The 25319-nt window shown below is 38.9% G+C and overlaps 3 protein-coding genes across 10 annotated transcripts in view; 2 read left to right on the top strand and 1 right to left on the bottom strand.

Moving 5' to 3' along the window:
* The window catches only part of LOC6563109, a 35490-nt gene extending 29586 nt beyond the window's left edge, over positions 1-5904 (top strand). For 2 of the 7 annotated variants that reach the window (XM_032736784.2, XM_032736781.2), the window contains 4 exons: positions 2935-3097; positions 3166-3342; positions 3400-3514; positions 4234-5904. In XM_032736784.2, coding sequence (XP_032592675.1) covers positions 3028-3097; positions 3166-3342; positions 3400-3514; positions 4234-4354 — 483 coding nt within the window. In that variant the 5' untranslated portion in view covers positions 2935-3027 and the 3' untranslated portion in view covers positions 4355-5904. The remainder of the gene's footprint in view (positions 1-2934; positions 3098-3165; positions 3343-3399; positions 3515-4233) is intronic. The other 5 variants (XM_032736782.2, XM_032736783.2, XR_004365146.2 and 2 more) reach the window with 4 other exon arrangements.
* Positions 5259-5904, top strand: LOC6563478 (natterin-3). Its single transcript, XM_001990606.2, has 2 exons — positions 5259-5328; positions 5392-5904. The coding sequence occupies exons 1-2, from the start codon at positions 5322-5324 to the stop codon at positions 5823-5825; spliced, it is 441 nt and encodes a 146-aa protein (XP_001990642.1). The 5' UTR covers positions 5259-5321; the 3' UTR covers positions 5826-5904.
* Positions 5905-6917: 1013 nt separating this feature from the next.
* Positions 6918-8465, bottom strand: LOC6563479 (protein HGH1 homolog). Of its 2 annotated transcripts, none has more exons than XM_001990607.3 (5): positions 8300-8465; positions 7990-8177; positions 7441-7935; positions 7154-7371; positions 6918-7099 (listed from the first exon to the last, which is right to left on the bottom strand). In XM_001990607.3, the coding sequence occupies exons 1-5, from the start codon at positions 8382-8384 to the stop codon at positions 6988-6990; spliced, it is 1098 nt and encodes a 365-aa protein (XP_001990643.1). In that variant the 5' UTR covers positions 8385-8465; the 3' UTR covers positions 6918-6987. The 2 variants fall into 2 exon arrangements, with proteins under 2 accessions (XP_001990643.1, XP_032592671.1); XM_032736780.2 differs by lacking the exon at positions 8300-8465 and adding an exon at positions 8232-8283.
* Positions 8466-25319: the final 16854 nt, after the last annotated feature.

Here is a 25319-nt window from a genome sequence, read left to right as displayed (position 1 = left end):
CTTTGCAAATTTGATTGAAATTCGAAACTGAGCAGTAAAATGGACGTTCTGTGGCATTTACTTCCAGGCCATTAAAACACAATGACACACGCTTAGGTTAAGGGAACAGAGGAGGGACTGGGAGGGGACCTTTGTCTAAACTTTGGGCCTGACTCCTTGCTTGCTTGCCCTTGGATTGACTTTTTTGTCGCCTCTGACACTGTGAACCCTTGTCAGCTGTTCCGAGAGGGGGCAGAAGTTGTGATGACTCTGCCGATAATATCAAGTTTGCCTAGTGCTAAATCATGGCAGTTCGCTCTCAGACTAGACGGACCGAATTCACACAGCAGCCTTCTTACGCGCAGATTACATTAATCATAATAAATCATTCGGTTTCAGCAAAACCAGACAAAAAAAAATGTTGTTGTCCCTTAAGAGAATCCATAAAGTGCACTTGATTCCTTTTATACAGGGATTTATAGATTAATTTAGTTATGTTTTTCTTTTATATCTACCTCTCCTAAACACCCATATAAACCACATTTTAATATGGCTCATTTTGAGAGCAGGTGGTTCTGAACCTAATGAGCAACCCCAATTAGAACCAGAATGAAATAAATATGCGCGTGGCCGGCAGTCGTGAGTCGCCACTCCCTACCTCTCCACTTGTAAGATTAACAAATTAATGGCTTAACATTTGTGGGGTTTCTTTGGCTTGGGTCCTGCAAATGCTTTGTCATTTTTCATTTTTAATGTGCGCCACGGGACACTCCAAGATGTTTCACTAATAAGCCAGATAAGCCAAGCTTATAAAAAGTCGAAATCTTATCGTATCTTATTGCCAAGAACTCATTTAAGTTTTCCCAATTTGTATGGAAGCAGAAAATAATCTATGAAAAAGGCATCTAATTGAGTTGCCCTTTGCCGCATTGTCTGAGATTTACCGAGAAATGAGGCACACATATTGGCAAACATTCTGCTTCGTCATTAATGTGGACTGAGCAGCTCATCCGTTGCCTGGCAATAAAGGTAGCCACGAAATTAAATAAGTCCTGCCACACACACAAATAGCTATGGAGAGAACTTCACTGAGGCTGCAACTAACAAGCACATTGACAGTCGTTAAAAGAGGACAATCACAATGAGGATAACTAGCAAGCTGGCTGTTGCCAGGAGGCGAGAGACAGTGGTAACGTTTTATATATTTATGAGGAAAAGACACGGAAAGGACGATGACAAGAGTTCATGTAATAGCAGCAACACAATGCATAAAAGGTAAACTCCATTTGGTCAAAGAATAGAATACAATCAAAAGGAAGGCGGCGCTGTTATATGGGCTGTGGCTGACTTCCGTTTCCGTCAACAGGGACGCTGACTGGCGTTTCCTGTGAGTTAGCGGTGTTAGTCTGCCAAGACGACAGCCTGACAGTCCGTTAGTCTGCTTAGTGGCTAATTTGCAAATAGAATCGGGTTATTCGAGCGGACACGGGCATTAAAGCGAAAAGAAGGCAAATGGCTTTTGCAATTTAAATATAGCTTCTTATTATGACTTAAAGTGAAGACATTAACACAACATTAATGTTCTAAATGAAGCAGTCTCGCCTTATTAATGATATTGCTTGTGCATACAAGTGGTCAACAGACAGATAAAACATATTCAAATTACTAATTGATTAAATAGTCTGTCAGTTCTTAATTTGACTTCGTTTACTAGCTGCTACCACACAATATGTTTAGAACTGCACGGCTTATAATTAATTCAAGAAATTGCGGTGAAAATATCAAACAATCGACCAAAAATTCGATTCGCTACACTGAATTTCATGTTTGAACATTTTTTCTTTATCAGGCTTCCAATTTATAATGAATAAAATATACAAAGATTGCCACAGTTGTGAAAAGAGCTTTATAGAAAACTGCCAGTTGTATGTTATGATTGACCGTAAAATTTAAATCTGTTGAAATATTGAAGCTTTGGCAACCGCTGCCATTGAAAACATTTTTATGGAATTGAGTTGAGTGAGTGGCCATTGGATGGTTGGTTGGCTATATCCGGTATATCAATGGGCTTGCAGCGTGTTTGATTTAGTTGCGGCTGCATCGTTTATTTTCATAGGCATTACATGCCCCATCCACGCGGACATGAATCATGTTTGCTTATCATAGATATATCATGGTGAGCGACTCAATTTGATTGAAATTATGTACTATGGAAGCAATTAATATGTTTGCACATCAAATAAGTAGATGTCCAAGAATTATTGGGAAGATACCCACATAAATTGTGTGCTCAGTCAGGTTCTTGCTCGTAAGTCAAAATGGTTAGTCATAATTTGTTATGTCGAAGTATAAGAAATATGTCCAAGCCAATGGCCTAGAGCCATTAAACGGCCAGCAACCAGAACAACAACAGCCATAACCAACAACAAATATAAAAAAGCCAAAAGTATGGCGCACATTCGACACGAAAAGCAATTATCTACACTCCTGCAATAAAAAATATGCCATACACTGCTCCCTCTGGAGTGCAGGGGAATGAAAAAAATAAAGCTGAAGGAAAATGATGTCAAAAATTGGCGCTGTGAAATTTATTACCTTTCCTTTTTTTGGCTGGCTGGGAGTCTTCGTCGCTAGAATTGCATTTCGCGTGTGCCGACAACATTTTTATGGCCCCTGCGACTGCTGAGGAGTTGCGGGAGATCTTTTGATTTTTACGAGCATGACGCTTTCAGGCGTTGAGTCGACAAGTCTAAATCTGAATTGGCTTTACTCGTGAATAGGCCATGGATTTGCACAAAAGCCAATTATGAAGATCATAAAAACTCAACACTCGCTTATGCCAAGGACTTTATTTTGACATTTTCAATTTACTAGCCATCAACAGAAGCCGCATAATCAATCTGTTATTATGTATTTCATCTTGTTCTCATTTTTTCCCTTTTACTCTGCTTTCAGGCCAAAAATGTTGCAACGCCCAAGTTGGCAGTGCGCCACATAACGTTGCCCCCCTTCAGCATCCTGTGAGTCCGTGAGTTGAGTGTTCCAAAAATGGCGGCACCCACGTCTATGGAAATCATCAGCTGCCTGACGCTGCTCCTCGGCATGCTCATCAGCAGCGGTAAGTCGACCACTGTGACGATGTCCCCATTTAGAGCGCTAACGAATTGTCTTTCAATTATTTGACAGGCTACTGCATAGACTGTTTCAAGTGCGTTTCGTATAACGGCGCTAATAAGGCGTGCGATGATCCATTTCATAACAATTACTCCACTGCCATACTCGAATCACCCTGCATGGGCGGTCGCAAGGGTCGCGATGGCCTCTTTCCCGCAACGGCTTGCATTAAAATCGCCGGATATTATGGTGAGTGATGAAGCATCGTCTTATATTACAGCTTCATTCATTCATTTTGGTTCGCAGATGACAACGGCGAGACGATAACGGTGCGAGGATGCGCCCTGGACAGTGGCACACTCACAACAGACACAGAGATCATAAGAATGTCGCATTGTGGCAAATTCTACTATGACAACAGGTGCGTCGTTTAGCCAAACACAATATCTTTCATTTTATGCACATGCGACCAATTTTATTACACGACTTACACACGTCTCTTAATAAGGCCATAAATTGCGCACATTTAAATTTGTAATAAAATGTAATGCTCTGATCGAATTACGTGATGAGCATTAAGGTTATTTACTCTTCGTTACCATAAAAAATATAATTATATATACCAGAGTGCTGCGTATATATCATGATATATATTCTAACATAGTAAACTATGTTGTACTTACCTTTTTCCTTCTTTTCATTCATTTCGTTTGGTTGTCGAAATATTAAAACCTCTTTTTTGGCACGCGCATTGAATATTTAAGACAATTCTTTTGCTAAATAAAAATATAATAGTAAGATAAAATCGGAAATTTATTCACAACTTGCAAGCAATTTATGTTGTGCTAGAAAACCAACTCCGACATCTGTGCCACATTGCTGCACAGCTGTGCAACGTTGTCTGCAATTGTTTGCTTAAGCACGCCATTTGTTTGATGCAAAGTCCTGATTATGTGCATAAGTATGATAAATCTTATGTTTTAACCGTCTAAATACGTAACTCAGATGTTTTTCGTTTCCCCCTAACACTTATAAGTATGTATTAAATCACATGCAGTTGAATGCGACAAAATTCGTCGTTTACCTTCGTCGTAGACATAGTTTAATGTAATATGTCTGTTCTTCTCGTCTAACCTTCAGGTACGTACACGGCTGCCTTCAGAGCTGCAGTGATGCGGATGCCTGCAATGGTGGCCACCCAAAGGACGTGGAGTCCTTTCTACTTAGCATCGCGCTGCTGCTCTTGGCGTCTGCAAGGTAGCAGTGACAACATCAACAACAATGAAATCAGCAAAATGAACAACAATAGATGTTGCTAGCATCCCATGGAAGATGAAGGGATTTAGCTAAAGTGAATGTGAAAAGCATTTAATATAATTCAGCTGCGCGAAATATTTTTACATAACTCATACACTGCTATCTCTCTCTCTTTCTCTCTGTGTTTCTTCTTCTCACCATTTGTTGTGTGTCTCGCTATCGTGCTCCTCTATCTCTACCACTATCTCGGTGTCTACAATTGCACCTTACAGTAATTGCACACAAGGATTACACAGGATATCATGGCGAAAACAAAGCGAAACATATTTATATGGAATTCATCAAGCAATTATGTGATTTATAAATGAATATTTAACAACTACTTAACAATAATTGATGGAAAAAGGAACAAAACCAAAAAGTAAAAAACTAAATTTAAACTATAAACGCAAAGCGCTGCTAGGCAAATATCAAAACTAAAATCAAAGCTAGACAAAACGAGATTTAAAATTCAATTTCAATTACTTTTAAAAATTAGGTATTTACATATTTACTTACAACTCACCTGTGTATTGTATTGTTCGACTATTGTATATAGATTTATTTGTTAGTATATGCTGAATTTTAGGCAAAAATGAATTAACAATTACGAGTATGTATACTTAATTTTAATTAACGGCCACATAGATAGAGTTAACAAATGTAGAGAACTGCGAAGCAAGCCACAGAAAATGCATCCAGATTCTCATAAATGATAGTGTTCTATTCAACATAAAATAGTCCAATCTTAACTGAATCATTATTATTATCACTACTTAAGATAAGAGACCTTGACTCATCGACTGATAGGTGGCTCGGAAATTGCTTTGAATTATCAGATAAGAGCTTATCAATTTAGCAATGCGACAGCCTGATATAAGAAATATTTACCGGTTACGAAGCACACAGTACACATTCGAATTTCGAAGAAAATGCCTGGTAAGAAACGGAGCACCATTAGACGTGCAGAGCCAAATTAATAATCCGACTGGATCTTTGCAGTACACAATTGGTTGCATTATAGCAATGGCGCTTTGCCAGAAGATGCAGTCGTTGCTGGACATGATTCCGATGGCGGCACCATATTTGTAGGCCGTGCCTGGTACAACAACGACTTGCTGCCAGCTAAAATCATCCCCAACAAGGGCAAGGCATACGTGGCCTATGGCGAACAGGAGATAGAACTGGAGAACTACGAAGTTCTGAGTGGTCAAAACTTCATGTGGTTGCCTGGCGAAAATGGCGAAGTGCCACCAAGTGCCGTTCCAGTAGGTCACACTGTGGATGGCGAGACGCTATATGCCGGACGCGGGTATCATGCCGGCAGTCTGACCATGGGCAAAGTACATCCCTCCCACAATTGCCTCTACATACCCTTCGGCTCGGAGGAGGTCAAGATCTTTTCGTACGAGGTTCTGTCGTGCCTTCTGCGATAGGCTTTTAATAAAACATGTTCATGCATACAATAATCTTCTACAATAAGCTTAACGTTTTATATAAACTTATCAACAGCCGTTATCTTTGGTTTTATTAAGCCCAGTAAAAAAGGCGATTGTTTAATCAGCTTATAATTATTGTAGGAAGCCGTCATTATTTATGATCGACTTCCACTGTTTCGCAGTTCTTTTTACAGTTAGTTAACTCAGACCTGGCCCTTATGAAGGAATTTAATACGGAAATCAGTTCTAAGTTAACAATTAAATGAAAGAGATGAAATTGAAAAGATAAGCTATTAAAAATTTAGTTTTCGACTTGCAAAATTACCTTAAGCCCAAACGTTTAATTATAAAGTCTAACTACATTTTACGTACTCCAATGAAAATGAAATACCAATAGGACCAAGCTACATCTACGTGCAAAGCTTAAGAGATCAACAATAGCATTTTATAAATAAGAATTGTTAATGATAACCTTACAATTATAGTTACCATTTATAACTGTTTTATGTTGACGATTAAATGATTACTTTTTACACTAAGCGAGCTTGCAATGGTTTCCGCATTCAAATGAAATTAAAACTATGTAAAAAATACAAAAGAAAGAGTTTGCACACGTTTTTGATATGATAACAAAATTTTGCTGAAATCGCTGCTTGCAATGCAACAAAAGTATTTAATCAAAAGCAAACGTTTTCAACAAACTAAGCACCTGATTGGCTAACAACCGATATAATTAAAGCATTCTTCAACACAATTAACATATACAAATACAAATACAAATCCAAATCAAAGTACATTTAATGAACGACCAAACAAAATGTATAAAATAAAACATTGAAACGTTTCATGGCAAAACAGTTGCTAAACATTTTTGAATGCAAATGTATTTAGCACCTAAGAAGTTTATATTTACATTTAAGCGCAAGCGAAAAAAACTAGATAATGATGCTAACAAAGCTAATCGAATTGAATTACAACTGTTTCTTTTGCATTTAAATGCGTGCATACAACTTTTTCTAGCGCTAATTAAGATAGAAAACACAAACACACAAGAACTATAAACATTTCTTAATAAAAACGGCATTCATATATTGAAAAATCAAGATGTCCTTAAGAATTTATCTATATATCTATATTTACAGTGAGTTAGTGTCTTGCGCTAATCTAAAAGACTCTTCACATAGGCGGCATCCTCCTGCACAAATTTGTCGGCTTGATCTGCAGGCACCTCGACACTTTTGTAATTGTCCAGTCCAATTTCGTCCTCTTTTCTGTAAACACATTATGTTTAGCTCGAACAATCAATGAGTGAAGATTCAACTTACTTGATCAGAATATCCACAACGTTTTCGCAAGCCAGCAAGCACTCGCTTTCGCGACCCACTTTCGCCTCCCATTTGTGGTACTCGCGCAGTATTTCATAGACGCCTTTGGCGCGCAGCACTTCGCGACATCGGCGAGTGGCGCACAATTGCAACAGGCATTCCAGCAACATCCTGCGCAGATCCGGATCCGTTTCGCGAGTCTTGCTCTCAGGCAGATACTGGTACATAGATCAGTGGACGAGATCAGTAAAATATAATACATCAGGCAATTGCAGCAAGCTACTCACCTGCAGCTCAATGGGCAGCTTCTCCATTTCCTCGTCTGTGAACTCTTCGGGCCCGCATAGCGGCTGCAGTATGGCTACCAATATGTCATCCTGCTCGTTTAATATTACATCGTGATACACTGCATCAAAGCATATGTTTTTAATGATGCCAATGGTACCGCCGCGGCGCACCACGCTCTCTTCGAACGAGGCAAAGGGCAGGAGCTTCTCCAGCAGCTGATACTTGGGTTGGCAGCACAGTTCACGCCCACGTGGTACTTGAGTAAGATTGCAAAAGATGGGCGCCAAATAGTGCAGCTTGCATTTTTTCTTATTGTACTCCAGCTTGGCAAATGCTTTGGCCAGCTGAGGAAGCGTCGATTCCAATGTATCCAGTATAGAGTGTACGAGCGCCTCGACGCGGCTCAAATTGCTCAACACCATGCTCCAAGCATCCGCAAGCTCTGCCTGCTCGTCGCAGATCTGCTTGGAAGCCACCTCCGCAATAGCAAATCTCTATAAATTGTATTAAATGATGAAAGTTCTTATTTTTGATTCGCTTCAGCTTACGGGTTGCACTTGCTTCGCCAGCTCGTAGACTTTGATTGCGCCAGTTTCCTCGGCCGTCAGGTTAATCAGACTGAGAACTGCATCCTTTGAAACTGTAGCGTTGTCATCGAGGGTCAGACCAAAGATGGCCATCAGCATGTCATCCAGGGAGAGTATGGCCTCTTTGCCCTCAACACTTCCAGTCAGACCTAGCAAATATTTGGTATTAATTATAATTTTATATGTATTTTTTTAGATCTTACAGCCGAGCACGTGTTGCATTTGCCGCACTTTGTTTACATTTAATTTCTGTTTTCTTTGATTCACTTACTTAGCACGTGCGTCAGTGCCACTGCTTTGAGGTCCAGTCGCTGGTTGGGCTGCAGGAATTGTATTAGTTCTCTTACATTATCCATTTCTCGTCTTTTATTATTTATTGCCAATTGTTTTGATTAGTAATTTCGCATGCTCTAAATGCGAGCGTAGTGTGACCGCAAGCGGCAAATGAAAAAATACATATTTTGTCACACTGTTGAAGGCGGTGGAAAAATTTAACATATTTGACTTATTGCAGGCATTAATATGAAAACTTTTAAAAATGAACTGTATAAATGTTTACATTTTAATTTATTTTTCGTATGAAAATATTTTAAAAGTTGAATTTTTCCGTTAATTTATAAAAGGAAGTAACAGACTTGCCATTCAAATGTGAACGTTGTTCGATGCATAACGTAAAGTTCATTAATATGACAAAATCATCGCAGTAAGCTTTTGAGAGGCATAGAATTAACGCATATTTAAAATGTTTGCAGAACTAAAGCTGCATCGAATCTTAACATTCAGTTACTTATATTATAGAACTATTCTGTATAGAATCATTATATATAAAAACTATTATTTATCGAACTATTATATATAGATCTATTATATATAAGAATACGTTAGGCGAAAATAAATTGAATTTGTTCTACAATAAAAGTAGGCCACAATTTGGAACTTGATGGAAATTTAGCCAATGCAGCATTTAGTGAGTGCACATAAAAGTATGCCCCAATTTCTAACTTGATGGAAATTTAGCCAACGCAGCAACCGTGGTTGAGTCACTGGTTTGTGCACATGCTTTCCCAACCAGCAAGAATTGGTTTTTGGCAAGGTGATTTGTGTGTATAACTTCTGTAATTGATTAAGTTGCAGACCATCACTATCACTTTTATTATCTTTTCGCTGTACTGCTGAATGTAAATTCGGAAAAGTCGTAAATCACATATATCAAGTGAACTATTTACGCATGTAGACAATAGTTCGTATTTTGATATATGCAAGATTGCATATATCGCCATATAACCACATGCTTGGATTAAAGGCCGAAGGCGACATACAAAATACAATAAACAAAATACAATATAATACATACAAGCAAAACAAAATTGCCTTGCTCAGGAGCTTTAGAAAATAAAACTTTAACTTATCTATCTTCAAACAAAAACAATTTTGGTAATGCAAATCGAAGAAATGCGCACTTGGCTTGAATTGAATTTAAACTTTTGCGATTTCATTGCAAAGAGCTGCGACAAACCGAAGAGCTCACTGTTGCCAAAGGATCAACAATTGCAATTGAGAAAGGATTCGGTAAAAGAGTTTGCTCGCCTTTGGATTCGCTGAATGAATCCCCGAAGCGGCTTTATGCGCAAAACTTTTGCTTGTTATTTTTAATGGCCGGCAATAATCGTTAAATGTGTCGACTGTGTCCTCGCTGCTGCTGCTGCTCCTACTCCTGCTTCTGCTGTTGTTGCTGCTGCTCCTGTTGCCAACGTCCCAGATTCTGTTTGGATGCTAGCACCGCTGCACTCAGCAGAATGTCCCATTCCTGGCAGTTTCATGAGGTGGGCGTGTTGGGAGGGAGGCTGGGCGTGTGATGCTGGCAAGTCAACTGAAAATTTCATTTCGTTTCGCTAGGGTAGACCGAAAACTTTTTAGACTTTTGTCGACTTTTCGCATTTTTAGCTGCGGCCAAGTGGCAAATGCTAGCTCAGCAGGCGCACGGAGTTGGGGCCAGGCTTCAATTGTATCCGTATCCGTAGCCGTAGCCATATCCGTAGTCTTGGCTGAATGTGAACCCTTCTCCAAATGTTAATTTCATAACCCGATTCGTACGCGGCTAACTGTTGTTTCATTTATTTGCCTTCTATGCAAATTTCCTTCCGCCCACATGCGCACCTCATTTGGGCGTGGCACCAGCCTCATGCACACCACGAAGCAAAGGGGTTTTGGCGGGGAGGTGCCAGTGTTTCTACCTGTTTGCTTTTGGTGAGCCCAATGGGCCATGTCGTTGTTGTTTTATAAATATTTAAGAATTCTAATCAAGATCCAGCTGGCTGGACGCTCGAGGACACTCGCTAACGAAGACCACAACCCCCAGCCACCTCAGAGGACCTATTTTGAATGGCCCAAATGTTGTGTTGAATCTTTTTGGTGGCGTTTTAACGTTCTGCCAAATGTGCAATTCAAAAACGAATTCAAGAGTTGCATAGTTGGTAGCCTTATTGTCGTATTACTTACATTTTGATAGGTTATGTGATAATGAAAGATTTTTGTTTAGAATAAGATTAATTGTGAAATTTGTTTATAACAGTTTAAGTTGAAGTTATTGATATTAAAGCAGATTTGTCTTAAATAAAAGTTTTCAGTTTTAATTTATTTTAAAAAAAGTGGTAACAAAAATTAATTAATTTTAAAATGAGGTGTTTAGTTGCAACTGGAGGTACTGGTTATATAGAAGCCAAAAAAACAAACAAAATTAAAAATTTCACTTTAACTTTCTGACATAGAAAAACTAACTGAAATTTTAAACTTTTGTTTAATGTGCGCATTATTATAACTGAAATCAATTAATGTTTTAAGTGAGTTTGAATTCTTCAACTGTCTGATATTTAAAGTAATTCGTAAATAGTTTTTAATAAAAATTATACTCGCAATAAAGATATAAAATTGATATAAATTGTGTTTACATACGCTGGAAGTTCTCTCTTTGCCCGGCTGACAATCAATTTAAATGTCAACTTCATAATCATCGTCATCGCAGCCAGTGTTACCTGTTCAGCGCGAACCACTAATGAACACAAACAACAATAACAACAATAGCAACAGCACCAATGTCGACAAGCTGCACTGTTGAAAATTAATTACGCTGCGGATTGGCCGGCATGTTACCAGTTAATTATGACCTTTTTCGCCTGTGAGTGTGCCGACGACAAATTAAAATTATGGCCGAATTCTACACTGGTATTGGTCCATGACGATGCCGACATTGAAGCCGGCTTCACCACGCGGAGGAGTGGCCGAAAACCAGTTTCTTTGTCTTACCTCGCAGCGCACCCCACTGCGCTGATGTCTTTGTGTTTCGCCATAAATCCAATCAACGTCCCTTTTAATGGCGTTTTTCTTCATGCATCCATTTTTTTCCACTGTCTTCATTTTTTTCCGTTTTTTTTTCGCTGTGCTCGCTCAATTTGCGGTTGTGTTGCTTTTGGCTTTTATCTTAATTGATAGACGGACCACACATGAGTCAAATTTGGTATTAATTTTGTATTCGATAGCAGTCATAAGATAGCAGTCTAAGAATGCTTTATATTTAGCTATAATGCTTAGTCTTTCAATCGTATGCAAAACATTCTTGTGGAAGAGTTTCTTAATATGTGCGGAGTCTTTAAATATTTTGCATGCTTTGTGGATATTAAATGCGCAAATGACATTCGCAAAGACAAAGCGTGCGTTTTAACGATCACAAATGGCAGTCCTGAGCACATTTCCACTGGTGGAACGCCGGATATGAATACGGCCGTAAAGGTCGAACGTGGGGAACACGACACGCAAGCCAATTGAATGGCGAATTACAGGAAAAGGGGTGTTTGGCTTGCCATCTCTTCTTCTGAGTCGTTCATATTTATGCGTTGTAAGGACGTTGGATGTTCGCACATCCTGCGCTGGTACACATGTACGTGTTAATATCCTGCCAGGCTCACAGCTTTCTCTCGATGTCGCTGTAAAAATAAAATGCCGCTGCAGTTGTTGTATCCGAGAAAGGGAATCGAAACAAGCACCAGCAACGTGCATCCAACTCCAAATTGCCATTGGTGCTGAATTTGTGGGACGGGCGTTTCGGGTGTTTCGGGGGAGGTGTATTGCGTATTCATTAAAACTTTATAATCACCAAACATGAACGATACGTGTTCCGATTGCAAACTGCGTTATATTCAAACACACACGCACATTACACAAGCACTTATCGTACATTAACTTTTCGAAGATATGGGATTGTATATTTAACATATGTGCATGCTGTGTATTCCATTGTGTGTGAGTGTGTTTGAATCCCCTGGCCATTATTAATACAATTTTCTGTAATATCCGACAAGTAAGTAAATAATGATTTATAATATACATTTACTTGCTCATTTGATTTAATTAATTTTTCAATTAAAATGCATTCCTTTTTCTATATATTTTATATTTGTTCAATTATTAGTATAAGTAAATAATTAGAGAGGTAAATAAATAAGTATAACTTAAACAACATAGTCCCATAAAATGTAAATTTTATTTCTTCAATTATTAGTATAAGTAAATAATTAGAAAGGTAAATAAATAAGTATAACTTAAACAACATAGTCCCATATAATTTAAAGATTATCCTTAACGGCGTTTTGATAGTTTATATAAATTTGTGCAATATTCTTGATGGATGTAGCTAAAACAAAAAACTTGAAGTTCATTAAAAATAACAATCTACACTTGAAGAAAAGAAAGAGAGAGTTTGAGTGAAAATTAAGAGAAGAAATAAGGAGAGATTTAAGTTATTATATAAGTTATACAAGATTATTGAAGCAGAAATTATCATCAAAAACGATATCCCATAGATAAAATAACACATGAAGCTTGTAGAAAGATACGAAGAGTTATCTCCTAAAAATCCCAACAATTAAAATAAGTATTTTTTTATGATGATTATGAATAAAAGCGAGCTATGCTTTTCTCTTTCAATTTCAATTAGAATACTTTCCAGTTCTTTCTCTGCTCTGTATCAGGAGTCAGCATAATAATTTAAAATTTCCTCATGAATATGGCTGAGTTTTTTTCATTCAAACGAATGCAATTTTAAATTTTCCGTTTCATAATTATATTTATGCAAATGTGCACACACATGTTAACCCGGGGCAGAAAGTTAAGTTGAGTTACCATGAATATGTAAACATATAAATGTATATATGTATATAAGTATATATGTAATGTATTTGTTTGTATGTGTGCTTGTGTGCATTGCAGCTTCTGGGTAGAATATAATTTTCGTTTTTAATATTCTCTCGCATGCCCGGAGTTTGTACATTAAATTTATTTATTGGCGCAAATATTGGATCGGATGCTGTTGGCTCGTCTCTCTTATGCCATTTGCATTATGTGCCCCAACGTTGCCCGTTACTGAAATACATAAGTAGACACAAACATGTGGGAAGTGGAAACTTTGCAACGGCAAGTAGGATCTGTGGGTGTAGACCAAGTGACAACTTGTGCAAGGGGCTTCCACTGACGTTACAGATATGACAACTGAAAGCGCAACGAATGCCGTCTTATGCGCCAGATGTTTGGAATATAGCGACCTCAGAAGATTCGTGTAGAGGACAATCGGCCCGGGCTACAGTCAAAAGGAACGCGAACTCTAACTCAAGCTCATAGGGGTGGCTGGTGTGGCTGATGTGGGTGGTTGGGGCTGTTTTAGGTGCTGCCTGTTGTTTTCTCAAATGGAATTTCCAAAGTCGTTTAGCTCCTTATTTTTCTCGTTTCGCTTTTCTTAAATGCCATTTTTTTCCATTTCATGCGTTCGCATTCTGACAGCTGCCGTTCGCCGGATGCTGCCGCCGCCGCTGCTCCGGCTGTTGCTGTTGCTGTTGCCGTTGCCATTGCCATTGCGCCGGGGGTGGCTGTGCGGAATTCCTGAGTGGAATAACAGCGAAGAGCGAGAGCCGCAACGATGGCGAGAGCAACATGGCTGCCTGCCGCACGACCCACCCCTTAAAGCCAACTCCTGTTGCCCCGTTGCCGTTTGTTTGCTTTGCCGCATTTCTTGGGCTGCCTCCAACTGTTTCTTCTTCATCAGCAGCATCCGCAGCAGCAATAGCATCTTGGGGTCTTTCTCTGGCCCGAAATGCCATTCGAATAGTTTACTTAGGTTCATTTTCCCCCACACCAGCGGCAGAGATAGAGAGAGAAAGAGAGTGAAAAAAGGGAGAAAGCAAGAGCAAGACCTTGGCCAAGGCAGGGGCTAAGACATGGATTGGGATTGGGGTTGGGGTTGGGGATGATGTTGGTGATGGTGATGGGAATGGGAATGAGGGTAAGGGTGAGGCTGAGCACGGCCATTGTTGCCAGAGTGTGCGCTCGTAAAGAAGATTTATTGCGAAGACGCGCGCGTTTCTTGGTCTTGGTCTTCGTCGTCGTCTTGGTCGTGATGTTTTTTTTTGGGGGGGAGCGCACGTAGCAAGTGGCAAGTGGCAAGTAGCATGCCGCAGCAGATTCCATTTGGCCGGGCTGCGTCCTAAGGAAGGAAATTGGGTTTGCTTTTCCATTTCCCGTGCCGCCACTTGGCCTCAAACTTGGCAAGCTACAGCTTACTAAATTGCTTTCGTATGCTCAGCGCCAGGGGGAGGTGTGGGGCCTGGTCTCAAGAAAAATGACTTCGCTCGCATCAACACACAAACACATACACAGCACAACAACTTAGATTGTATCTGTGTGAGTGTGGGCTTGTGGGTAGACAGGAAAGTAGTCGTATTCCTATATCACATTTCTCACATCTGAGACTAATGCGATTGTATTTTTTAAGAGTTTTTCTAATTTGCATTTAATTTTTTGCAGCTGTTACTTTCTGCCGGCTGCTTTTGCCTAATTTCGACGCCTTTAAGTCGTTCAAAATTCTGAAAACGTTTCGCTTAAGTTTAATGGCGCCTCACATCGAAAGATAAACATTTGAATGGCCGGATTAAGCACACCGAAAACATTTGGTATGCAACAGGATGCGGCTAGGTGGCGTTCTCTCTACCACTACCAAAATATTTTAATTCGTTTAAGTCAGATTCTAGTATTTAACGTAGCTTTTTATGCTTTTATTTGCTGTATTAAAATCACTTTTTTAAAAATTAATCACAAAATAGAAGAATTCAATTTCGCACTGTATATATAATTTTATCAAATCAAGAGGCTTATTTTTATTAATCAAATATTTTTTTAATAGTTCAGATTTCATTGTATGAAAAATAAAGAGCATTTCCAAATGCCAAAATAAATTTATAAATGAAAATAAATTATTTGTATTTGTAATAAATCTATTTTAAACATCGTCTAATTTTATTAAATGAAATGAATTAACAAATCTCTTAATGCTTCTTTTTAATACCTTAATAATAAATCTGTTTTAAGCATCATATAATTTTATTAAATGAAATTAATTTAAAAAAAATCCCTTAAAGGTAATTTTTAATACCCTTGATTATTTAATTATCGGCAGTGCACGCTCTCTGATGCCCTAGCCCAAGGTCATAGTGGTCAATAATAAAATCTGCAATATAAAACTGCACTACTGATACACTAAAAAAGATTATCATGCTTCAAGGGCAATCTTTTGTGATTTTCTCAGGTGATTTTTAGCAGTTATTCAATGAAATGTGACCAGTAAAAATGCTACCAAGGTTAATTGCCAAATACATTAAAAAATATAAGGCAGCTCGAACCATTTCATAATTCACGGTTATTAGCTTCAGCTGTGTACTTTGTACATCAAATCGCAAGAGTGCAAAAAAAACCAAACAGGTAAAAGATGAATAGAAATGCTTGTACAGTGACCTTCTCCTCACAGCGCACAGTGGGAATCCAAGAATATATATATATATATATATATATTTCGTGCCATTTACACGACGTAAAAAAGGAAAAGGAAAACTAAATATTAAAACATGCGCGGCTGCATTGCTGAAATTTCCCACAAGAGCAATACGAGAAAATCGAACACAAGTCACGACTCCAACAATTTACCAAGTGCCACCTGACCCTCCACGGCTCCAGTTGCTTGGCGTGCGCATATCGTTTCGGTTTTTGCGCAGTCTCAACCACGTTTCTAATCTCGTATATCCTCCATGGAGGGTTGGGGCTAAGGGTCCTGCGGCGGCGCCGGTACAGTGGCTATTACAATAAACAATGAGGCAGCGGCTCCATCGCGCATCGCGTTCGTATCTTCGGATGTCCTTTTGCCATCATTGGTGGAGAAAAAGTCAAGCGGATTTTTCTTTTTTCTTTTTGTTTTTGTTATTTTCTTTTTTGCTGTTTTTGGCGCTTTTCTTGCCGCCTTATCCCTTTGGGATTTTTGCGCCATTAACGTGAATTGCTTTTTGGGGAAATTATGTGTACCCCGCACACAGAAGCTTTAATGTTTTGTAAATTCACATAAGGAAACCATTATCACCTGAAATATGAAAGCAATTTTCCTGCATCCTTTCAACGTTGTTGTTGTTGTTTTATTTATTTTTTTTTGTCAGCTCGTCCCTTGGCTCGCTTATCTTCATGCCTTGCGTTCCCTGTTCCTTGTTCCGGCTGCTTGGCTGTTTGGGATTGGTGAGAAGGTTACATAAGGGAGCATTATACTTAAGTTAGGAGAAATCAATAGAAGAATATAATTTTTCAATTCAATGGTGTTGGATCAACAGTATTTTTAAAAGTAGTTAAAAAGACAGATAAGTTTGTCAAGAAAATGAAACAAATTTGCAAAACTGTATTTATCAAAAAGTTGGCAATCTTTAAAGTGGATGGATGAATATTTTAAGACTTTTAATGGAAATATAATTACACTTCTTGATTATAAAATCAGTCATAATAATCAATCAATCATCATAAAATCAATCACCGCTTATCGTTGTGCTTATTGTCACCTGTCCGGATTTTAAAAATATTTAATATATGTTTTAGTTTATAAAATAAAATATAATTTAATTTAGGAATAACACATCTGCTCTTAGCTTGGAAAACACAACAATTTAAGAAACTATAGTTGAGAAAAATTATATTTTAGTATATCAAAAATAACTTGAGGCAATATTAAATCGGTGTAAAAGATTTTGTTTAATAAATTGGTTGACCTTTAATATTTTTTGAAAAATAAACTGACGACGCATTGGCATTGGTGCCAATTTTTATAAGCAACAACTTGAAATGAAGTTGGAACAAGTTTGAGGCAGCTGCTGTCTGGGACGCTTCTAACCGAGAGCAGTGGCGGGGGAGGATGGTGGCAATTGCTAGTAGCATCGTGGTATCGTGTCGATGGCGCTATTTCGGTGGCCATAACAATTCTCGTAATACTTCGGGCATCGCCGACTAAACGATAATCGCACGTAAATGCCCCACTAAAATCAATACGACGACGGCGACGACAATAGCGACGACGACGACGATGACAAGGACGAGGACGAAATTCTTGCTCGCCGCTGCCAACAGCTACATCGACTGGCTTTCAGTTTCACCTTCGTTGGCCATCTCTCCATTCTGTCGTCCCATTCGCAAGAGGAGCAGCCAAGGCGAACCAAAGATGGGCGTTTATGCACATGCGCTACTTTTGAGTGTTTCAGCGGCAAAGTCAGCGTTTTCCTCGAGCTGATTTCGCATTGAGCTTGGCCATCGCGAATGAATAGCATCTTAGTACAAAATGAAGTTGACTCATAGAAATTGAGTCGATTTGACAATTTATTGGCAATAAATAAGCACACTCACTAAAACATATCTCTTCTAATGGCACAGCAAAAGATTGATGATTCAAGTTGCAAATAAGTTGCATGAATAATTTGGGTTTTAAATAATAACTTGTTTTGGAAGACAACAAAAGTCATTAGCTAAGGTTCTTGGAATATTATTATAAAACAATTTGTCATACAATAAATATTTGATGCTTTTACTCAGTTTCATTCTCATTTTATAATTCATAATTGATTTAATTTAATATGATTAACTTCTCTAATTTCAATTCAGTGTCGAACTTAATTTATTTTTAAAAATTGGGGGACTACAAAAAAATGAACTTATTTATTAAGAGTTTAGCAACTTTTTCTTTATTTTTCATTGTGCTCGATGATAACTAGTTAAACACAAATATTTACTGCTATATACGGGAAATGTCTGCTGATTGGCTATGGACACTTTCAGCGCGTAATTAAAAATTATGTTTCACACTCAAAATTCATTGGTAATGGGGCGCATTTATGAATTTATTTGCCTCGACTGCCGTCCTGAATGCAACAACAACAAAAATATTTACGCGATGTCCAGCTAAACGAACAACGAGCAACGACAACTGCACAAACGCATAAATATTAATTTACATTTTGTCAAATGATTTAGTTGCACATTAAGTCCAATTAATGGCAACTTCCTTCTCTCCCTGTCTCTCTCTGTTTGCGGTTCAGTGAGTTACAATTTGAGGAATGTGGCTGGGGAGAGTAGATTTTACAGTGCAACTGTGTGGACTTCAGCTGCATTGAAAATGTATTCATTAATTAATTAAAAGAATGCTTCTCCTCACCTGACGCTGAAAATGGACAGTGCTCTAAGTTAACTCCCAAAGCGAGTACCTGGTTGAGAACTAGTCGCAGCTTCCCACGAGTTGCCGCAGCATGCAAATCGGACCAGGGCCAAACAGTTGACAGTCTGTGGCCGCAGCTGAGCGACAAATATACGAGTAGCCATAAAAATTGTTTATGACTTTTAATTACGGGCTCAGCATGAGGCCGTCGAGTGAGTCGTCGTTGTTGTCGAAGTCGCGATTGCTTCTGAGCAGCAGCCATGTTTTCCATGGAACAGCGAGCATCGGACAGCGGATCACGACCAATGGTGGAAGGCATCAGGAATTAACGTATAGCCTACGAGCAGTTGGTCAGGAGAGCCGCTATTGTTTCTGTCTGACTGGTTATTTATTGGTTTTTTAAGCCACCATTTTTTGTTGCTGACTCCGCCGTCTTTTGTAATTTCCTTGAATTATATCTCAATTCATGCGCGGCAATAAATTTGATAAATTTCTCATTTCGTTTACCTGCCTGCTGGTTTCCCTCGAATGGCGGCCAGTGGCCCATAAATAAATAAATGGAAGACGTCGCCATGTGCGCTGTCACAGGCCCGGGGCTGATTAAAATGTTCGGGTCGAGTTCCTTGATCGTTAATTACAAACGCGGCACGATCGCTGCTGCGCTCGCGATGCAAATGATAAGAGAAACTGAATTTAAATGTATAATTCTACAGACTGAAATGGAAATTTAATGACGTCTATATGAGAATGCGGTGGCAAAAATAAATGTCTTAACATTCATGAAATTAATTCGTAATCCGGAGCATTCGCTAATTGATCTGCAATTAAGAATTCAAATCAATATTAATTGACGATAAAAATACATTTTTTAATTGCAATCACTTAACGTAGATTTAATATTCTTCAATTGCATATCAATAATTGTTACGGATAAAACAATTAAATGAAATCCAACTGCTCCATTACATCCTCGTATGGACCATGTTGATCCATGTTTAACCTGAGTCGCTACATGCTGGGCACCAGTGGCGCTGCCGTCTCTTTAGTGGCGCCGGTGTACAATGTGGAAATCAGCTGGATGGCCCAGCATGGAGTGATGATCAGCCTGTGCTGTGGCGCCCCTATCTACGGCATCATCTTCAATAAACTGATGAGGGAGTCGGCAATCCCAGGCCTCAATGCGCTGGCTGCGTAGCAAATATGCAGCTTATGAAGCTATTGCAGTCGGCGACGCCGAGCGAGATGAATCCGTGCCAGGACTGGATTGAGTATATGTGACACAAAAGGACCTTTAGCAGTGTGTCGCGTCTCGGGTGTGCTTGTAGCCCTTGCTACTCAACGGTTTTACCATCGACGGCACAACCAGTTGGATGATAGCCATCGATTCATGTTGGTGATTTTGTTCGCTTTCATCTTTATGCCCACAATTCTAGTTCAGAATATTGCATAAATAAATAAATGCTAAATACATTAATATTGGTGTCATCACAAATCACTTTCCCCGTGCCTACAAGCTTTTTTGGGAGTATAATTTTAAGATGATTTCGTGTCAGAATCGCTTCTCCAACTTTAAATGTAGTTTTGTTCTAAAAGTCAATCCATGTCTTAAAAGCCCCGGTTTTTGAAAATCCTATCTCATATATGGAGAGATAATTAAAGTAAGAGAGAGATATGGAGTCTAAATTCGGTGTGTAGCTTTTGATATACACCCAACCAAGTGAATTATCAAGTTGTTTTTAAAAAGATAATGTATATTTTAATCTTAAGTGAATGTGCTTAAAGATCCACAAATATCCATTTAATTATAATACAGATTGTAATAGCCCGATAAGATGTAGGGTCCAACAATGAGTATTATGAACGCATCAGCAATAAACTGGTAACTGCAAATATTTTTGGAGTATGCCCAAGGGCTCTCGGCTTAAAAACATGGTCACATGAATCTGTATCTGTGACTGCTCATATGTATCTGTATCTGTAACCCTCCCTCTGTCTGCGTGAACTTCTGGCAAGTGCAAATATTTATGCGTATTTGATAGCACTAATGGCCCATTAAGTGCGTACGCAAATACACACACGAACTGCATGTGTGAGAGTGTGTGAGAGAGTGTGTGTGTGTGTGTGTGTATTTGAGTGGGTGCCCGAACGAGCTTGTGTGTGTGGGTGGCAAGGATGAAAATGTACCTAAGCGAATCTAAATGGCATCAGGGGCACCGAACATGCAAAATCATGTACTCGTAAATCTCTTTAATGCCAACGGCCTCCGGCCAGAGCTGAGATACCAAAGGGGATGCGCAGGTGAGGGGCTGTGCTTGTGTATGTGTGTGTGTGTGTGTGTGTGTGGCAGCCCGATCCCGGGTCCGACTACGACCCGCCCACACGCAATCACATGGTAGATGCTTGTTTACCCCCGGGCAAAAGAAGAGCTCCGGCATATTGAGTTGGGATGCCTGCGTAATGAAACTGGATATGTATGTGAATGCTGCAGGCAGGGAGTTGCGTATGTGTGTCTGTGTGTGTGTGTGTGTGTGTGTGTGTGTGTGTGTAAGGTGCTTTCGAATACGTATTACGTAACTAACGAAAATTAACGTTAATAGCCTTGAGTATCAAAATAATGGCAGCAGCTCCACTGGCTGCTGCCTGCAGCCTGCTGCCTGTTGGTCGCCCAACCACCTCGACAGCGTTTCGGATTGGATGGGTCGGCATTTGAGCAGGATCAGGAGCAGGAGTCTGAGCAGAAAAAGGGAACGTGAAACAGGAACAGATACGGCGGTTGGGGCTGTCGGCCATATAAATTGCACAAACTCATTCCGGACTTAGGCAAAACGTGAAAATATTGTTACGACCTCCTGTGCGGCTGCTTCTGTTGTGCGTCACCCCACTCCGTACCACAGCTTCACCCGAACAAGTTTACTGCAGCTTTGGCAAATTCCGCCCATCGAAATAAATTTGATTTTAGTCGCAAAATTACGATATTCGTGCACTTAATTGAGAAAAGTGAAGCAGCGATTTTTAATGATGTTGTGTTTGCTAACAAGATTGTCAAGGATAACAGCTTTTACGAGCCTAACCCATTTATGTACATATATCCTTCTAACGGCATATCAACATATCAAATAATATTGGAAGGATGAGGAAGTTTCTAAGCCCATGATTTTCAGCATAGGCTGCATATTTTTTAGGTGTTTATAAATTACAATCAAAATTTAATAAAGCACTATGTTCCACACAATGAGAAATATTATTTTGAATTTGTTTAGATATGAAAACATGTACTATTAAAAATCAAACTTTTTTCAGAATTCTTGTTATTTCTTTATAAAGATAAAAATTTGTACAGTTGTTAACTAAATTCATTTTACATCCGCTCAAGGGTGAATTCTGCTTTTCATTCAAATTGTATTTGTTTTCATATTTTTTAATGTAAAGCATATTTTGTTCATGTAAAGTTGACATGTAGGGGGAAGGTCACATACCTGACTACACACATTTATCCGATAAACATTTACATGCTATAATGATAAAGAGCAATACCAAACACAATTGGTCAAAATCTAGGATATATTGTCAAATACACCAATAAGGATATATCACATAAACCCAATTATTGTTTAACTATTTACAAAATAAATATGGAAATTGTTTTGTTTCATTTAATTGTTATGCTGGTCTTATTCAAATGCAAAAGAATAAAATATGGACAAAAAAAAGTTAAAAACTTTCAACTTTTAGCCGTGTTCAATTAAGTTACATTACGAATTTACAATACAATTGCTTTTTCAACAAAATTAAAATTTCAATTTGGAATCCGAAAGCCGAATGCCGAAGGGTCCTGCACCACCGACCACCCTGCTGCCGTTCCAATATTTTGCGCACTTTGTGTGCGTAAGTCGTTAATTTTTATTGGACAGCTTTTGAGATCCTCCTCGCATCGAAATCGAATGAAATTCAGTTGGTTGTGTTGCTTGTTGCTATTGCCGTTGCTGTGGCTGTGGCTGGTACGGTCTCCTGGGATGTGAGGGGGTTGCTTGCTAACGGAACTATGTGTATGTATATGTATATCTATATGTTTGTGTTTGTGTTTCTGTTCGACGACGACCAAAACGCAATAAGCAGTTAAAAAATACTCGTAATTGCAACGGGAGCCATGCTACTCGAAAATCCCATGGTTCATGCCCCATATGAGTTGTTATTGTTGTTGCTGTTGCTGTTGTGGGACGTGCGGAGTGGCATCGACAATGGACAACAAGAATGATACTCAGTGGTATCGTTTCTGTGAAAATTCATGCATGTAAAGATGAAATTGCTCCGCGAGCTGGTTGCCAAAGATTCTATGCATATCATTGGCCAAAACTACGTTTAGAATTTTTGCAAAACCTTGCAGAAAAACTTTAAATATTTGTACTTTAAGACTTAAATACTCGCTTAAGGCTGGAAGAAAAATTAAACGAAAGAAAATGCTTGAACATTGTACGTTAGAGTAGAGAAATTATTATTATTGCTCATTTAATGGCTTTTTCTAAAATAAATGTATTGCAATAATTTGCTAAAAAAAAAAGCAAAAAAAGGTAGGATAGAAAAGAAGTTGGAGCATTTCTTGCCTCGTTCCAAGAAGTTCAGTTCACTTAGAGAAATTCAATAACAAATGCTTGACATTATATTTGATCGCGTTTCTTTATTAATTTTCTGTTTCTTTAATGTATACTATGACTTAGAGCTCTTAACGAAAAACTGCATTAGGAAAAACTATCTCTTACTTGTCAATCCTCCAACATACAAATTTGGTTGTTTACTATAAACGTCATTAAAAATGTTGTAAAAGTCTCTTATTATTTTATTCTCGTTACTGCCATAGGAAGAACATTTCATGTAATTGCCATATTTGTGCATAATCAGTAAGTTTCTGGCAAACGTTGTGTATCTAAAAAGATTGTAAAGCATCCGGTGTTCGACTATTTCCGTTTTTATCTTTCTGCACGCTGCGCTCTTTTCTTTGTGTGTGCGAATTTTCTTTTCGTCCGTTCCATACTGCCATAATAGTGTTTGGCCGTGTGCGGACTTCAGTATAGCTCCTTTTGTTGCTCCTGTTGCTGTTGTTGCCGTTGTCGTTGTCGTTGGCCGTGTTGTTGCTTTTGTTGTAGGTATAATGGGCTAGTGGCAACAGCAATTCTGTACGCTGGCAGCACTGTGCAAAATGTTGCCGAAATGGGTTCATATTTTGACGTTTAATGTAGCGAAAATGAAGCAAGGATTTATGAAATGCGCACGTTGCCCTCGCTGCCCGTCGGCCAATAACAAAATGGAAGCGAAAAAGTGCAAATCAAAAAGCAATTGCATTATTAGAAGCTATTCGAAATCAGAGGGGCGTACAAATAACGTCGAGTAACTCAATCGAATGTCAGGCGAATTGTCTAGACTTTGGGGCTGCATATTTTGCATTGTCTGCAGCAATTAGGATTGAGTGCTGAATAAGCTAGGCTTTCGTCTGAGACAGTTTTTCATATTTTTCCCAGAAGGTTTTCAGGTGGCAGCCGGTGGCTTTAATGGGCCATTGGAAATGATGAAAATGCCATTCGAAGCTGGCTTAAATATGTCTAATCGACTGTTTTGGGCACTTGACGGCAGCAGTTACCAGTTTCGTACGCAATACACATCCAGCACTCCTGGGACTCCCCTCCGTCCGTCCAGGGATCAAGTAAATTGCGAAAACTATGTGCAAGATGGGCTGTTATTGCAGCCAGAACGCTTGTAATGATGACTCTAAGTGCCGTTTCCTTGAGTGTATTACCTATAAAAAATTTATACAAAGCTGCTGCCAAATTACCCGGACACGAACCGAGACAACCGAGAACATGCCACCACCAAACACGGCATCCTATCCTTCCCCCAACCAAAAAATAGATAGATACAACAACAGGCAATGGCAATCACCTCATCAACTTCACCTCTGCCCTGGGCTCGACTGCCTCTGATAAGGCAGCGTCTTCGCCGAGCGATAAAATGCAACATTAAATTGCTGATTTTTTTTCCTTTCTTTTCCATGCCTCGACCCTCAACTGGCAGCAGTTCATTAGGGTGGCACTTGGCATGGGCTGGCTGCGGGCGATGCATGAGAAAAGATTCCTTTCTGGGGACAATCAGCACAAGTGGCTCTTTGCCGGGATTCTGTTCTGATTACGAGGGTCTGCATAACGAATCAAATTATTTTTGTAATTATTATTTTGGTCACCCAGCTTTGTAATCGAATGAAAGATTTAAATTATTCATATGCCAAATCAAATAATTCACTGGAGCCAAATCAGTATTTGTATTAAATTCTTCTGATGATTAAAATGATTGAAGTGTATTTTAACTAAACTAATCTGACCTTTGCGAAAAATAATGCTTGCCAGCAAAAAATTATACGAATAAGTAAACACGTAATATTGTATTAGTTTATAGAGTTGTAAATTACATTTTTCCTTTATTTACTCCTCCTTTAGCGGATATCTAATTCAACTTAATAGGGGTTTTTTGATCTTAACTCTTCGTTTGCTACTAATTCCCAGTTGAAAGTAAGTAGAACATTAGAAAAAACCCAACAATTTGCGATGTAAAACGCTTTCTGCCCGTGGCTCGCCCAGTTGTTACCCGCTGGGTCACCCCTTGGCGCTCGTAGTTTATGTTTACGTAGAAATTAAAATAAACGCCACAATGAGATTTATGCAATGTTTGTATTAAGCCGCTGTCCACACGAGCC

Source organism: Drosophila grimshawi, unplaced genomic scaffold, assembly GCF_018153295.1.
Source record: "Drosophila grimshawi isolate 15287-2541.00 unplaced genomic scaffold, ASM1815329v1 contig_311, whole genome shotgun sequence".
Taxonomy (NCBI): Eukaryota; Metazoa; Arthropoda; class Insecta; order Diptera; family Drosophilidae; genus Drosophila; species Drosophila grimshawi.
The sequence above is the reverse complement of the archived record's forward strand: the minus strand, read 5'-3'. Positions and strand labels throughout refer to the sequence as shown.

Coding starts and splice junctions, on each gene's coding strand:
- LOC6563479 (XM_001990607.3), bottom strand. CDS start 8,384: ATGGATAATGTAAGAGAACTAATACAATTCCTGCAGCCCAACCAGCGA. Junction 7,936..7,989: donor TGGCGAAGCAAGTGCAACCC/GTAAGCTGAAGC, acceptor TACAATTTATAG/AGATTTGCTATTGCGGAGGT. Junction 7,372..7,440: donor AGCTGCCCATTGAGCTGCAG/GTGAGTAGCTTG, acceptor TCTATGTACCAG/TATCTGCCTGAGAGCAAGAC.